At 40.7% G+C, this 17,987-nt stretch overlaps 1 protein-coding gene across 3 annotated transcripts in view; it reads right to left on the bottom strand.

Annotated features, from left to right (window-relative positions):
* The window catches only part of cntnap2a (contactin associated protein 2a), a 498,604-nt gene that overhangs the window by 53,545 nt on the left and 427,072 nt on the right, over positions 1-17,987 (bottom strand). For 2 of the 3 annotated variants that reach the window (XM_047349233.1, XM_047349234.1), the window contains exon 19: positions 5,538-5,756. In XM_047349233.1, the coding sequence (XP_047205189.1) occupies positions 5,538-5,756 (219 nt within the window). Of the gene's footprint in view, positions 1-820; positions 851-5,537; positions 5,757-17,987 lie in introns of all 3 variants that reach the window. The other variant, XM_047349232.1, reaches the window with a different exon arrangement.

Here is a 17,987-nt window from a genome sequence, read left to right as displayed (position 1 = left end):
TAGGAAGATGTTCCAAGCCCACTAGCAAGTCCACCTCTTAATGGGTCAATAAAGAAAAAAGGTTTAGGAATGACCTAGTCAAAGTCTGCACTAAAATTGGACTGTGATGCTGTGACATGATCTTAAACAGGTCACTTGAGCTTGAAAATCCTCCAATTGTGGCTGCATTATAATAAAAGTAAAGAAGAATGGTTAAAAATTGCTCCACAGTGATGTAAAAGACCTACTGTCAGTTATAATGTGATGGCAAATCACCCTGCTAAGGGTGACATAAGTAGGTATTAGGTTTAGGGGGTGATTACTTTTTCATACAGGGCCACGTTGGTTTGCATAACAGTCAGTCAGTCATTTTCTACCGCTTCTTTCATAGTGGGTTGTGGGGAAGCTAGTGCCTATCTCCAGCAGTCTACAGGCGAAAGGCGGGGTACACCCTGGACAGATCGCCAATCCATCGCAGGGCAACACACAAACAACCATGCACACACTCATTCATACGGTTTGCATATCATTTTTTCTCTAAATTAAGTCATCATTTGAAAACTGCATGTTGTAGTTACTCTGGTCTGATATTAACTTTGTCTGATATTGTCTGATATACACTATAAAGGTAGATTTGTACTGTATACACATTCCAAATTTTCATCAAATACATGCTGTCTTAGGTTAATCTAATTTTCATGATCATTTCCACCTACAATTATTTCTGTATCCTTTTTACAGCCAGCTATGACCACTGACCTTTGTTATTCTTCTAATTCAATACTAAACATTCAAATCTCCATATGAATATTGTTTGTTTTACTGATTAAATGTTACCTACTGTCTTGACAGGTGAGTGCAGCTGGTTTCCCTGTGATGAGTGTCACACACATGCAGTGGGCGGTAACAAGCAAAAATCCGTTCCATGCAGACAGAAGCAAAAAAGCAACAAAAGAAAGACAGCACAATCCAAGCATGAGAGAACTTAGAAAAACATGCGAGAATTAATCAAAACGGAAATCAAAACACAGATGGTGGCATAAAACTAATAAAAAGTGGCAGGACATTTAGTTATGTTCATGTATGAAGTGAAATGGGAAGCTAAAAGTTAACAACGTGAAGTAAATGGTGGCAAGCTGATGGTGTAACATTTACTTTCAAGGCCATTACAGCAAATGAGCCACTGTGCAGCAAACGCTAAAGCAATCAAACACTTGACAAGGAGAGTATTGATTAAGAGGGAGTGAAAGAGGTGATACACAGACAAACATGAGACCAAGGTAAGCAAAATTAAGCCTTGTTTTGTCTTTGATGTGTGCACGAGAGGAAAACAAAGATCAATCAAATTGATTGTATTTGTACCTAATGTAGTTCAGTCCAAGATCAGTGCAGCAGAAATCTGAGTTGTATTTTCCTGCTGCTCGCTACTATTCTTTTTCTGGCTTACCACCTTTTAACATTTGCATCAATAAAAGGCAGAGACAGCTTTGAAGTGATACAAAGTGTCCTGTAACAAGACACAATCAAGTGAGTCAGGATAAAATCTTGTTGCCTGAAGCTCAATTTCTGCTCTTTCTAAGTCTCTTCTTCAAACACAAAAAGATCTCTATCCAGAGGTCAAAACAGGGCCCCTTCCTGTGACCTGAGACTTCTCAAGGATGTGATCTTTTCAGGATTAAGCAGAGATTAGAGACTTGACTAAGAGACAAACCCTGTCACCTTTGTTGCTATGGTTATACACAGTCGTTCCCTTGCTGGGTATCCATTGACGGCAGGAAGGTGAGGATTGTTCCATTAGGAAGGACTTCCGAAGAGAAAGAGAATCGCCAACTTCAATTTATTTTTTGATTTATTTATCAAATACACCAACAGAAAGTAGCATCTAACTGTTAAGTAGAAACTAAATAATACACATATTTCCAGACACAACCCTGAAAAGTGTGGTGTGCATTTGTGTACAGCCTCATTTACTCTCATATCCCTAAATAAAATTAAGCCAAAAACCTTGAGAAGTTACATAATTAGTAAGTAGAGTCCACCTCTGTGTAATTCAATCTCAGGATTAATACAGATGTTGTGTGAAGGCCTCAAAGGTTTTTTAGAGAACATTAGTAAACAAATAGCATCATAAAGACTAGGGAACACAGCAGGGACAAGTTGTGGTGTAGCTTAAACCAGCAATAGGATATTCAGTACTGCTTGATCCATCATCCTTATGTGGGAAGAGTACAGCAGAACTGTAAACACACCAAGACATGGCTGGCTACAAATCTCACTGGTTGGCCCAGAAGAACATTTATCCAAGAAGCAGAGGCCTAACGTAACTCTGGAGGAGCTGCAGATATCCATAGCTCAAGCGGGAGAATTTGCTGACAGGAAAACTGTTCTTACTTCACTTCAGAAAATAAGCATAGCAAGAAGAAAGCATTTTTTAAATTAAATACTATAAAAAGTGCTGTTTGCAGTTTAAGGCATGTAGCGGACATGTGGAACAAGGTGCTCAGGTAAGATCACAGAAAAAACTAATATGTTGGCCAACATACAAAATGCCTTGTACATCGCACTGCTTTTTGACCTGAACATATGGAAGCAAATCGTTACCATATTTCAAATGAAAAAGCATTTTCAGAAATGCTTTTTCATTTTAAGAATGTGGCTGCATTGTTTGACTCATAAATGAAATTAGTAATCAATAATCCTATTTGCATTTTAATTTTCTTCTTCAAGACTGCTCATTCTTTCACTTAATTAAAATGAAAAAGACATTTGAGATTTATTTTTCAAAATGTACCCCAGCAAAAGATACCAAAATTCAATTTGAAATGTAAAATTAGAAAATGAAAAAGCATTTCCAGAAATGCTTTTCATTTTAAGAATGTGGCTGCATTGTTTGACTCATAAATGAAATTAGTAATCAATCATCCTATTTGCATTTTAATTTTCTTCTTCAAGACTGCACATTTTATGCCATAATCAAAAAGAAAACAAAGCAGACATTGCTTTTTCGTTTTCGTGGTCTGCCCGCAAAATACTGCCCAGAACTCGAAAACAAAAAAGCATTCTGAGCTGCGGGCGCAGAAGAGTGACGTCAGCAGCCGCCCTTCCTCAGCTCCCTGCTGACCGAGCTAGGTAGCACGTCTGCATTGCATTACATTGCAAACGTGCCGAGAAATTGATTGCATTGCAGCAGGACCGAGCTCAATTTGTGGCAGTGGCATGCAGAACTGGTAGTTCTGGCGGCAGGCTAAAGCTGCCACCGGAACTGCCACAGCTTGCCGCAGGGTGGCACGGGATTCCGCGAGGATGCCAGAAGGTGCCAGACTGGCCGTAAAAGCTTGCCAATGCAATTGCCGCTGTTTTTGTGGAAGCTGATGCTGATAATCGGCAAATGGGTTGTCATTATTGTTATAGCCTGTTACCTTTAAATATTGATTTCATCATTGTTCATTATTTAATAAACAGCTTTAGACCCAGAACATAAGATGATTGTATTTACTTGACATGGAAAATAAATAGCACTATGTGTATGTGTGACGTGTTGAAAGGATGACGAAGATTTATTGCACAAACAGCCGGTTTATTATAGAGCATGAGCGGCTATTCTGAATCGTCACTCACAGAAAAAAATAAATAAATGCTTAAAAACACGCTGGATGTCCCAGGCCATGAGGATGCCACCGGAACTACCAGTTCTGCCTTCCACTGCCACAAATTGAGCTCAGCCTTGCTGCAATTCAATCAATTTCTCGGCACGTTTGCAATGTAATGCACTGCAGACGTGCACAGCGCCTCCCACCGAACAAGATGGGTAGCTCGGTCAGCAGTGAGCTGAGGAAGAGCGGCTGCTGACGTCACTCTTCTGTGCCCGCAGCTCGGAATGCTTTTTCGTTTTCGAGTTCTGGGCAGTATTTTGTGGGCAGACCACGAAAACGAAAAAGCAATGTCTGCTTTGTTTTCTTTTTGATTATGGCATAAAATGTGCAGTCGTGAAGAAGAAAATGCAAATGCAAATAGGATGATTGATTACTAATTTTATTTATGGGTCAAATAACGCAGCCACATTCTTAAAATGAAAAAGCATTTCTGAAAATGCTTTTTCATTTGAAATATGGTAACTATTTGCTTCCATATAAACACACCATACCCACAGTAAGCATCATGCTGTGGGTATGGTGTTCTTTAGCGGGGGTGGGGAAGCTTGTCGTCTGAGATTGATGGAGCTAAATACAGAACAGACTATTCCTGAAAAGAATACCTATTAGAGCCTGCATAGACAACTGAGGCAGATGTTCACCTTCCAGCTGGATAATGATCTCAAACTAACAACCAGACCTTCAATGGAATGGTCTAGACCCATATTCATGTTTTTAGAAACTAAGTAAAATTAAAAATCTTATGGCCCCTTCCTTCCACTTTAAATTTGCTACTTTGTATTGGTCCATTAAATAAAAAAACTATTTGAAACACTTTGACGTTTATTGTTGTAACATAAAATGTGAAAAAATTTAAGAGTATGAATACTTTTACAAGCCAGGGTGTCTGCAGGTTGCACAAAGACAAAGCCTTTCTCACCTCTTTCCATTTCAATAAATGACATTGTGAGCAGAATGAGTTCCTGATAAGAAGATGATGTTCCAATCAGAAATAAAAATAATGAGAGGATGGAATTATATTACAAACGGGGATCAGGACTGTTAAGGCTATCACATCGGGATGCCTGATTGGAATTTTCAAAAATCTTTTGAGCAGAACTTTTTCCATGAGATAGTAGGACGTCTCAGACTCGCCTCAGCACTTTTTTTTCTATCCACAAATCCCTAAAACTCTCCCTGCCCTGAAGTTTGCTGTGCAGAGCACTGAAAGCTCAGCACAAAAGGCAAACTGAAGCAGAAGTAAAATCATAAGGCAAAAATAGGACAGATATTCTATTTTTTGAACTTATGGTGGGCTTAAAGCATAGTTTAGAGAACCATTAGGAGCAGCATAACCTTTTTCCACCACCATCAAGAAATAAGTAACTCTGTCTAATAATCAAATAGTACAGACATTCTCTCTTTGCAATGTTAATCCATAGTAATATAAATATGTACTTAAGGTATTAAAGTATTAATGAAATTACCGTTTTAAGAAAGTCAGTTATGCATGCTTTAAAACTCGGATCACTGAAATGGATGACTTCCAAAGACGAGTGTGTGTCCACATATGTGCAAATAATTAAGTAAAACACACTGTTGTGCTTTTGCGTGTCTTTCCTGGAGACATTTAATTAATAGTGGCTGTGGCTAAGCTGGACGGAAGCCTCTTAAAGGGCAGTAAATCTGGCACATCTTTAATTTATGAATCATTCAGATGTTCTAACAGTGGTGGTCTCTATTTGAGTGCAGCATAAGTGAAAATAAAGTCCATGAAAGACATAAAAGTTATTATGCGATATTGAACTTTTAGACTATATATCCTTTACAAAGGCAACACCAAGTGTTCACACAGCAATGAAATGTGTGCACAAGAGGCAGTCCTCTAAATGAAAAGATATTTCATTGTGTGCGAGTGTGTCATACCGACGTAGAGCTGGCTGAACAGCTCTAGCCGTGTGTGTCCCTGTGCGGGTGCTAGCCGGGATGTCCGGTACGTTTGGTCCACCTGGAGGACTGCCTCTTTGATATTACGCTCAGCCATCACGCGATGCCACTGGTCGTCATTGAGGGGTGTAGCTGAGTGCACGGTTAGCTCCACAGGTCCGTTTCCAACGTCAAAAGAAAAGGAGACCACTGTAGGAGCTAAAGAAAAACAAAGAAAAATCTTTGTTACATGAGACTGGTGTAACTCACATGAAAAAAACACAGCAAAAGGTTCAAATCCAAAACTAGCTGTTCCGATATGGTCCAGTCTCCACGTATAGACATCCAGTCAGTAATCTAATGCCTCGTTTGGTTCAGGTCCATTTATTTGGCAGATATAGATCTCACTTTTGCAGAACACGGCTGCACACAGCTCTGGACAGGGGTAATCCCTTGGAATGTCGATTGGTGTCAGGACCTGTTGAATTTGCATATTAAGATGTTGTGTTGCAGCCTTCACAGGTCTTTTGGGATGGCAGAGCCAGAGATGGAGAACTGAAACAGAAAATTAAAAATAACTGCTGAAATTAAAATGAAAAAGATGGTGTTTTCAGATGCCCATGTTACACTGCAATGTGCATTTTATGAAATTACACTGTACTTGAGAGAGTTTAAGTTATGCCATTAAAGATTACAGCTCTGTGGTCATTAATTTACAGATATGTTAATTGTTAATTGCTTGCAGCAGACCAAAAGGGGGCAGTGTTAGTCTTTGTTGGGGTCTTCTCCCATGTAAATCATTCACTGATATTTCTGATTCTGTGTGTGATTGACTGACCTTTCAACCTGCCCACTCCAGATGTTGCCAGTCCATCAGTGAAAAGGTTACTGTAGAAAGACTATTTAGGTTTCACCTTATGGGTATTCACACGCTGTGTATAACAGCAAACAAAAATTTCCTCACGTATTTCCAACTGTATCTGAACCTGATGAATTTCTAGAAATTGTTTTACAATAACCATACACAGTGGCTTGCAAAAGTATTCATATTGATTGAATACTATTGCAATTCATTTTTAACATTTTATTTTTAGTCCAATTTAACTTTACATACATAGAATTACACTTGCAACACTTACAATGCAACACATTGTTATTAATCTTTTAACATTTACCCCATCTTTTGTTTTTGAACAAACAGCCTTGACACACCTGTCGGTTACAAATACAGATCCTAAATTTAACTTTCCATCGATAGGTTGGCTTGTGTGTGAACCCCGAAAGTATTTTGCATGCATGACCAGCTATGTACAGTAAAATCTTTGTATGTTTATGATGCAGTTAAATTGATGAGGGAAATGGGGCTAACACTACCTGTCCTAATATTAGAGGTGAAGCCAAAATGCCTTGTAACAGGGGGTTGATGTGGCTCTTCACAAAGTGATGCAATCTACAGATCTCATACCTCAGCTCCAGTACACTGAGTAAACATTGAAATCCTGTGGTGTTAACAACAGACAACGGCTGCTCATCAAGGGCAGTGTACTGGGTAAGAGGCACTGTTATTTCCACTGCTTTTCACAGGTTGTTCCTGGACATCCTTCCCAGAACAGCTGTACTAGGATTTGATTATACACAAGTGGCCTAATTAGAGAAATTCTGAAGGCAATTCAAAGGGCCTGAATGTATACACACACATACAGTGCCTTGCAAAAGTACTCGGCCCCCTTGAACTTTTCAACCTCTTGCCACATTTCAGACTTCAAACATAAAGATATAAAATTCTCATTTTTTGTGAAGAATCAACAACAAGCGGGACACAATCATGAAGTGGAATGAAATTTATTGGATGTGTCAAACTTGTTTAACAAATGAAAAACTGAAAAGTGGGTCGTGCAATATTATTCGGCCCCCTTGCATTAATACTTTGTAGCTCCACCCTTTGCTGCAATTACAGCTGCAAGTCGCTTGAGGTATATCTCTATCAGTTTTACACATCCAGAGACTGAAATTCTTGCCCATTCTTCCTTGCAAAACAGCTCGAGTTCAGTGAGGTTGGATGGAGAGCGTTCGTGAACAGCAGTCTTCAGCTCTTTCCACAGATTCTCGATTGGATTCAGGTCTGGACTTTGACTTGGCCATTCCAATATCTGGATACGTTTATTTGTGAACCATTCCATTGTAGATTTGGCTTTATGTTTTGGATCATTGTCTTGTTGGAAGATAAATCTCCATCCCAGTCTCAGGTCTCTTGCAGACTCCAACAGGTTTTCTTCCAGAATGGTCCTGTATTTGGCCCCAATCCATCTTCCCATCTATTTAGACCATCTTCCCTGTCCCTGCTGACGAAAAGCAGGCCCAAACCATGATGCTGCCACCACCATGTTTGACACTGGGGATGGTGTGTTCAGGGTGATGAGCTGTGTTGCTTTTATGCCAAACATATCATTTTACATTGTGGCCAAACAGTTCAATTTTGGTTTCATCTGACCAGAGCACCTTCTTCCACATGTTTGGTGTGTCTCCCAGGTGGCTTGTGGAAAACTTTAAACGAGACTTTTTATGGATATCTTTGAGAAATGGCTTTCTTCTTGCCAATCTTCCATAAAGGCCAGATTGGTGCAGCGTACGACAGATTGTTGTCCTATGGACAGACTCTCCCACCTCAGCTGTAGATCTCTGCAGTTCATCCAGAGTGATCATGGGCCTCTTGGCTGCATCTCTGATCAGTCTTCTCCTTATTCGAGATGAAAGTTTAGAGGGACGGCCAGGTCTTGGTAGATTTGCAGTGGTCTGATACTCCTTCCATTTTGTATCCAAATCCAGCTTTAAACTTCTCCACAACAGTATCTCGGACCTCCCTGGTGTGTTCCTTGGTCTTCATGATGCTCTCTGCGCTTTGAACAGAACCCTGAGACTATCAGAGAGCAGGTGCATTTATACGGAGACTTGATTACACACAGGTGGATTCTATTCATCATCATCAGTCATTTGGGACAACATTGGATCATTCAGAGATCCTCACTGAACTTCTGGAGTGAGTTTGCAGCATTGAAAGTAAAGGGGCCGAATAATATTGCACGCCCCACGTTTCAGTTTTTTATTTGTTAAAAAAGTTTGACATATCCAATAAATTTCATTCTACTTCACGATTGTGTCCCACTTGTTGTTGATTCTTCACAAAAAATGAGAATTTTATATCTTTATGTTTGAAGCATGAAATGTGGCAAGAGGTTGACCAGTTCAAGGGGGCCCGAGTACTTTCGCAAGGCACTGTACATATATATATATATATATATATATATATATATATATATATATATATATATATATGCACACCACTCCCCACTCTCACCGACTGAGAAAAGCTCTCAGCTTCACAACTACACTCTGAAATAACAAAAAAGGTCATAATAATAAAATATTAAAAAGACCTTATAGTTTGTGGAGGACGAGGAGTCTTTGCGGCTGCTCCCTCATTCAGGGATTGCCACAGCAAGCTAATGCAACTAGTTAGATGCAACCAGGAACCAAACCTCGGTGTCCCGTATAAAAGACATGGAACTATTCTGCTACAACACGAAGCGACACCTTATAGTTTGTGTTTGTGATGTGCCAAAATGTTAAAGGTTTGTAAAAAATTATGCTGATAATTTTCAGAAACACGCCATGATTTACTGTAATTTGAAGCAATAACAAAAAAAGGTAAATACACACGCTGCTGCAGTGCCCATTTTCCTTCCATGAATTAAAATCAACTTGACTTCTTTCCAAATTTTAGGAAATACGCTGAGACTTATGCATTCTAGGTGCCATATTGTTGCTTCTGGCACCAGTATGCTGGAGCTATACTGATGATTAATCGCCCTGTGTAGTACAGGCTAATTTTTGTTCCATTTGCCTCTGTATTTTAGAGCATAATTTTGTGTATTAATCAATAAGGAAATGAACTTTCTTCTTTTGTTTTGCCCAATCAATATTGTCTGACCTTTTTCTTCTTTTCATATTGCTCTCATCTAATTACATCTTTTATCATACAACCATTTCTTTGCATCCTATCTACAAAAAACGTAGTCTCTCTTGAGTTTTATGTTCTGTTTACTCAATTTCTCTCACTTTGCTTTTTTGTACTTCTTCTCTATACTGCTCCCCTCCATTTACCAATGCCTTGACCCTTTCTTTCCTTCACCTGCATGTTGCTTCATTCTTACTTGAAATTCTTAGCAGCTTGTTAATTTGTGTCAAGTTTTGTCAAACAGGCAAATATACTTTCTTGCGATTCCTAAAGAACGTCTGTAGTTCTACTCACGAGGTCAGAGAACAGGACTGATTTACCAGCACCTGCAATGTCAAATAAGTTCACCGATAACCCAACCAATCATATGTGAGCAGTATAAATTAGCACAGAGCATAAAACAAGCAGGCGACTTGTTAAGCCATCTTTAAGCTACCAGCTTTTACAACAGCAGGTATTGCAGGATTTGTTTTTTAAAGGATTCCAGCAACATCTAGTAGATTAAGATCAATAGAAGTAGAGAGGCATTCTAACTACATTTACACAGATGGAGAAGTTGTTGTTTTTCACATTTCCTTTTTAATGATTTTGCACTAAACTATAACCAGGCAGCAAAAATCCCAGCTTTGGTGCAAACATTAAAACAGGATTTTTTAACAGGAAAAAAAGTAACTCAAGGGGCAGTTATCTGTACAACACAAAGCTTTGTGAATGACTCATGATTCATTTAAATGCTGTGGAAACGTCATTCCCACATTTAAACAGCATTTAAGACATGCACTAAACACAGTCTACCTCTGTCTTATAAGCAACCTTTCCAGAAATGTTTATCACAAGCATTGTAGGCCCAGCAAAGTCCACACCGACATCTGCTGTTTTTACAGGTTACTGAAAAGCAAAATGAATATGAATTCCAATTGTCCCAAATTTAATGAAATAAAGAAAATTTGTGCAGGATTCTCAATCAGTTTAACAATTATAATACCTTTTCTTCAAAAAGTGTAAAAGCCTTGACATTGATGTGCTTGTTTCTTCCAATGCTACATCTATGCTTAGTCTCTGTGGAGTTTCTGCTACTATTATGTGACAAGTGCTGCTTTTGAACTGTGACAAACAATGTTAACTGTGCGCCTCATCTGTCTGTCTGATACCTCACTGCCGCACCTCTCCAGCTCCTTTGGTGTCTCATCTGTGTGTTCTGTCTGTTACACTCCTCATCTCTCGTGCTCCTGCTTACAATATAGTGTATTTAAATGACAGCCCTTGCCTAATTTTCTTTGATTTGTCACACAGCTTTTTTTCGGTGTCTTACGCACACATAAACCTGAACAACTACTGCAAATCACCGAAAAAGGAACAAAGAGAGGTTATCATAAATAACAAACTTGGCTGGTTTGAGTATTTTATTTGAGGTATTTGTATTGTTTGTTAAGTGTTCTGCTGTTTAAGATACATACAGGTCCTCCTCAAAATATTAGTATATTGTGATAAAGTTAATTATTTTCCATAATGTAATGATGAAAATTTAACATTCATATATTTTAGATTCATTGCACACTAACTGAAATATTTCAGGTCTTTTATTGTCTTAATACGGATGATTTTGGCATACAGCTCATGAAAACTCAAAATTCCTATCTCACAAAATTAGCATATTTCATCCGACCAATAAAAGAAAAGTGTTTTTAATACAAAAAACATCAACCTTCAAATAATCATGTACAGTTATGCACTCAATACTTGGTCGGAAATCTTTTGGCAGAAATGACTGCTTCAATGCGGCGTGGCATGGAGGCAATCAGCCTGTGGCACTGCTGAGGTCTTATGGAGGCCCAGGATGCTTCGATAGCGGCCTTTAGCTCATCCAGAGTGTTGGGTCTTGAGTCTCTCAACGTTCTCTTCACAATATCCCACAGATTCTCTATGGGGTTCAGGTCAGGAGAGTTGACAGGCCAATTGAGCACAGTGATACCATGGTCAGTAAACCATTTACCAGTGGTTTTGGCACTTTGAGCAGGTGCCAGGTCGTGCTGAAAAATGAAATCTTCATCTCCATAAAGCTTTTCAGCAGATGGAAGCATGAAGTGCTCCAAAATCTCCTGATAGCTAGCTGCATTGACCCTGCCCTTGATAAAACACAGTGGACCAACACCAGCAGCTGACACGGCACCCCAGACCATCACTGACTGTGGGTACTTGACACTGGACTTCTGGCATTTTGGCATTTCCTTCTCCCCAGTCTTCCTCCAGACTCTGGCACCTTGATTTCCGAATGACATGCAGAATTTGCTTTCATCCGAAAAAAGTACTTTGGACCACTGAGCAACAGTCCAGTGCTGCTTCTTTGTAGCCCAGGTCAGGCGCTTCTGCCGCTGTTTCTGGTTCAAAAGTGGCTTGACCTGGGGAATGCGGCACCTGTAGCCCATTTCCTGCACACGCCTGTGCACGGTGGCTCTGGATGTTTCTACTCCAGACTCAGTCCACTGCTTCCGCAGGTCCCCCAAGGTCTGGAATCGGCCCTTCTCCACAATCTTCCTCAGGGTCCGGTCACCTCTTCTCGTTGTGCAGCGTTTTCTGCCACACTTTTTCCTTCCCACAGACTTCCCACTGAGGTGCCTTGATACAGCACTCTGGGAACAGCCTATTCCTTCAGAAATTTCTTTCTGTGTCTTACCCTCTTGCTTGAGGGTGTCAATAGTGGCCTTCTGGACAGCAGTCAGGTCGGCAGTCTTACCCATGATTGTGGTTTTGAGTGATGAACCAGGCTGGGAGTTTTAAAGGCCTCAGGAATCTTTTGCAGGTGTTTAGAGTTAACTCGTTAATTCAGATGATTAGGTTCATAGCTCGTTTAGAGACCCTTTTAATGATATGCTAATTTTGTGAGATAGGAATTTTGGGTTTTCATGAGCTGTATGCCAAAATCATCCGTATTAAGACAATAAAAGACCTGAAATATTTCAGTTAGTGTGCAATGAATCTAAAATATATGAATGTTAAATTTTCATCATGACATTATGGAAAATAATTAACTTTATCACAACATGCTAATATTTTGAGAAGGACCTGTATTTTTGTCACAAAGGCATCTGTGAACAAAGAGCCCTTCCCTGACCAATTAAGACTCAAAACTGAGGCAGTTGTAGTCACTCATCTGCTGCCACAGCAACAGGACACATCCCTTCCCACACCTCGTGCCTGACATGCATTCTTCTTCTGGCATTCCAACTAACATTTACACAGACAGAGAAGTTGTTCTTTTGCACATATTTCCTTTTCAGTGATTTTGCACTAAACTATCTCCAGGCAGCAAAAATCCCAACTAAGGTGCAGACATTAACAGGAAAAAAAAATTCAAGTGGCAGTAACACGCACAGCACAAAACTTGAATTCTCCCTGTTTTTTTGTTTAGTACAAACCAAGTTTTTATATACACACCCTACCCTGCTGGTATATGGAAAGAATAAAAAGCCCTGTAGCATGTGCTCTCTCTCTCTCTTGCACAACCTCAGCATGTGTGTACCACATACTGTAAAACGCATTTGTTGTTTCAATGTCATACACACACAGAAACCCAGTATTATGATTGTAGGGGATTCAACTAAAAGATGATAGGTGCTGAATCTTACTTCATAATTTTTCTTGTTTATAATTTGAGCCTAATAATTTAACATTTAGAATTTATAGCATTTGACAGCCGTTAGTTCACTGAATTAATGATGTCTGTATCCTCAAACCAGCCTGCAAGGTAGAGAGTTGCGATGCACTAAATGGAGAGAAGAAGACAATCTCAAATTACAAAGACCCAGAGGAAACAGTGTGAGTGTACAAAACAAAATCTATGCCGTACAAATATCATTCAGGTGGGAATAAAAACAAAAATCTCCTCGGAGATTGTGTCATCTATTTGCGTAGCCGCGAGAGATGTCAGAAGGTAATTGGTGCGTGAATGCAATTTTCCATTGATGCGTGTTTTTATACACGCTTCTTGTCTTGGGGAGAACCCTGTGCAATTCTGTTTTGTTTTCTGAGATTTAGATTTGTATTTATTTTTTCAAACAAAGGCTGAAAGAGCCAAGTTTTAAATTATGCAGCAGCACGAAACAATCAATAGATGATAAATCGCGAAAGAGACTACGGATGACTTTGAGTACAAAGAGCACTGCTTGTGTGGGAGTGGATATGTGCGCTGGTGCATTTGTCTAATGTAAAGTTCAGTTTAGCTGTTCTTCTGTTTTCAGGCGACTGGCGGAGTATTATCTCTTTGATCTATTTTCTGTTGCACTTATTAGTTTTTGTCTTATTTGCTTTGTTAGTGCTTTACTTTTTCACAATTTAGCCATCTGCAAAAACACTGAACCCTAAAAGTGATGGAAACCCTGCTTTGCCACAAGCTAAATTCGAAGTGCAACAACAAACAGGCTACATCTGACTAACGTAAGATTTAAGTTAAGAGGACGAGAAGTCATTTGACATAAAATGATCCCTCAAGTCCAACTTTTCTTGTTCTTTCTGGCAGAAATCTATTTGCCAATAAAGCAGAGAATGACAATTGATTCTTACCATTTAAGAGATGAAAATAAACTTATGACCGTATCTTAAAAAATTATTAACACTACTTGAATTTCTATTCACATTTCTTTCCCAAAAACTAGCGTAACCATTTACTTTCTGCAGTTAGCTAATTAGTGAATAGAGTTTATCTATGTGTAAAATAATCTTAGTTTAAATACAATTGTTTTGTGATCTGTTCTGTGTGCCTCAGAGTTGTTAAAAAGCATTAGCGAACATACTGCATTATGAAGACCAAGCAACACACCAGAAAGGTCAGAGATAAGGTTATGGTGAAGTTTAGAGCAGGGTTAGCCCTTAAAAACAAGCTCTGAACATCTCATTGTTAAATCCATCATTGAAAAAATATGGCACAACTGCAATTCCAGACATCCAAGCTAAGGCTGGCCACAAAACAAAGAAAAACATTGATCAGACAACCACCCAAAGGGTCCAGGGTAACTCTTGAAGAGCTACTGAGATCCACAACTCAGGTAGGAGAATCTCCTGACAGGAAAGCTAATAGTGGTGCAATCCACAATTTGGCCTTTATGTAAGAGTGGGAAGAAAAGCCATTAAGAATAGAAGGAGAAATATCCATTACTGCTCCACAGTGGGTAAATTAATGTGCTTCAACATTAAAGTGATAGGCAAATGGAAGCATGCAGACACACAAAGGTAAGAAACAGAAAAAACAAAACAAATTAGGAATAACAGACTGTACAGTAAGGGAAAAAATGTATAACATAAGAAAACCATACTGTACAGTTATTAAAATAAGCCTACTCAGATTAAATGAAATGTACAACTAAGTAGGGTGATTTAGAAAAAGTACAAAATGCACATGTACAATTGAGTATAAAAACAACAACAGATTAACACTTATTGAGACTTATTGAGTCTATTGGGAGCAGTGATGATTATAAAGTCTAACAGCTGCTGGAAAGAAGAATCTGTGATAACGCTTCTCTGTGCATCTAGGATACATTAGTCTGCCACTGAAGGAGCTCTCTGGTTCTGTCTGCTTGAGGCGACTGTGGCTCAGTGGGAAGAGTAGTTGTCTTGCAATCCAAAAGTTGTGAGTTCGAGTCCAGATTCCTCCTGCCATGTGTTGATGTGCCCCTGGGCAAGCTTGTCTAACCACTTCCTCTCAGAGGTAGATAAGCTGTTCCAACATACGACATCATCGAAGATGGCAGATGCCAACACAAGATCCAACCCCAGCTCCTTGATCAGGAGGTGGTTCCAGTGGCACTAGTCCACTGTCTGTACTATGAGTCGTCTTCACCTGTGATGAGGTCGACTTTGGCAGAGTCATCAGAGAACTTCTGAAGGCGGCAGCTAGGGGTGGTTGATGGAGCACTCTGCAGTGCAGAGCATGGACTGCTCCAATGCCAGGCTGGTAGGCGAACTGCAGGGGATCCACTGAAGATTTCACCATGTGGCGAAGATAGTTGAGGACCAATCTTCCGAGGGTCTTCATTAGATACAAGGTCAGTGCTACTGGTCTGAAGCTGCCGTGAGGGTGATGGCTGAGAAGTGAGAGGTGTGAAGTTCTGGGAAGAAAAGCAGGCAGGCGTCGAAGATAAGGGGAGTTGCAGTAGGTGAGACTGGGCTGGGGCAGGGTGGAGAATCAGATCAAACTTGTTGAAGACCTAGTTCAGATCATCACCCACCAGTAATCTCCTACAGCCTGGGAGTTTGGTTGAGTTTGTGAACTAAAATTGCAACTGCAGCTGCTTTTTTTTTCCAATCCAGAGTTTTCTGCACAGCTCCTCCTTGTTTCTGTATCTAAAGGCTCTCTTCTTCTCCTTTAGGAGACTCTTTGTTTCAGGGTTGAAACTGGAGAAACACTGTACCTTTACGAGGGGCACAGAGTTGACCAAACAGAAGTTAATGTAGTCATGTGATACTTACAATGCCCTCCCTATGAGAAGCACAAAGTAGCTAACAAGCCCTGTTTGCAGTTTGCAACAAGCCTTGTAGGGCGCATAGCAGACATGTAAGAAGGTGTTCTGGTCAGATGAGACCAAAATCAAACTTTTTAGCCTACCAGCAAAATGCTGTACGGGGAAAATGATCACTATCATCATGAACACACCATCCTCATTATAAAAGACAGTAATGGCAGCATCATACTTTTGGGACACTTTTCTTCTGCAGGGACAGGGAAGCTGGTCAGTGGCATCTCCAATAAAATCCTTATAGAATAAAATGTTTTTTAATTTTTTTAACTGTGCCCTGTCCGGCAGAGTAGCACTCAGAATCGTTGTCTGAGTGCCAAGAAAAAGCCCAACAGATTTACTTTCACAAGTGGAGCATTACAGCTAATACTTTAAAGCTCTGCTTGATATTTATAAAATAAACTTTATTAGAAACTATTATTATTATTATTATTATTATTACTACGATTATTTCAATTGTTACGGACATGGAGACAGAAACGAAAAGGAAAAAAATAAGAAGCACGAAAGAGAGAAAGGTGGGGCAAAAATAATACAAGATAACACCCTGATTGCTTCTACACCTGCAGAAACATTTATATTAACAGCTTTTCTTTTACCAAAAAGTGTACGGTACTTATGAATGCAAGATGGATTTAGTTGTAAATGCGGCTCAATATAGAACATTTGTGTATCTGTTAACACCGGAATCTAAATGCCTGTGGGTCTGAGTGTGAGCGCGCTTGTGTATACAAGGTTTCTCCACAAAAAAATGCAATAGCGGATGTGAGGAGCCACATACCCGCTCCCCTGGACCTGGGACAGATACGGAGGAGATCCGAGCCATAGACATCTAAAGGCCCCCCAGAGCACAGGAACCCCAGGAGAACCTTTGCCGGGAGTACGGCAACCCCCCCGGAGAAGAGCAGGGGAGAGTCCCAGGGGAACCACCCAGCAACCACAGTGCCGAAGCCCCAGGGAGCTGCGGCGAGGAGCCCACAGGCCCCGCCGGCAGCTGTCTATACCTGATCAGATCCAGCCATGGACCCAGAGACCTGAGACCCCGGGACATATCATTCCATAAGCAGAGGACCGACAGAGCCCAGGGGTCCAGGCCCTGGCAAGCACCCACCAGGAGTGAGCTGGCACACACCAAAGCACCCAGCCCCAGACACCCAGAACCATAAGTACACCAGCTGGCAGAGACACCAACCACTGGCAGGTAGTGTGGCGGGGAGGAAATAGGCCCCATATTTGATGGGGAGCCTAAACTGATCCAGGAGAGGGAGCAGTCAAAGACCCAACCTGAAACAAAAAAACAGGCACACACAGTCACAATCACACATTCCCACCCTCATGCGTACACATAAAAACACTCAAAACCACACTCCCAACATAAATATAAACATAAACGGACGTCGTACACTCACTCACACTCCCCATACATACTCTATACTCTCAGGTCCAGGTGCCGATACCCCATACGGGCAACCAGCCCCCGGACACGGAGCCAGGAAGTGGTCTCGTTCCCTTCAGGGGTGGAGACACGCAGACAGCCCTAGCACCTGAACCTGGGCTGGACATACCTGGGCTGGTGCCTGAACCTGAGCGACCCCGGCACGGACCCTGACCCCCCGCCCTGACTCCAGTCCCCAACGAGCCCATCCTTATCCGGAGAGGGGGTCATGTACAAAAGAGGGGTCTACATGGTCCAAACTAGCCTGCCAACCAGAGGCACTGTAGAATGAAACAGTACCAACACCACAATGAATTCCGATCCTAACCCCATGATGAACCCCAAGATGAATTTCCCAACAGGGCCAGCACCAACATGAACACAGATATTGAACACATGCCCCTGAACCGAAACGCCATGAATCCCCATCCCCACAGCACCGGGGCACACCCCCACAGGTGAGCTCCATCCCCAAAAAGCTGACGAAC

The sequence above is a fragment of the Girardinichthys multiradiatus genome, chromosome 21, assembly GCF_021462225.1.
Source record: "Girardinichthys multiradiatus isolate DD_20200921_A chromosome 21, DD_fGirMul_XY1, whole genome shotgun sequence".
NCBI classification, from domain to species: Eukaryota; Metazoa; Chordata; class Actinopteri; order Cyprinodontiformes; family Goodeidae; genus Girardinichthys; species Girardinichthys multiradiatus.
The sequence above is the reverse complement of the archived record's forward strand: the minus strand, read 5'-3'. Positions and strand labels throughout refer to the sequence as shown.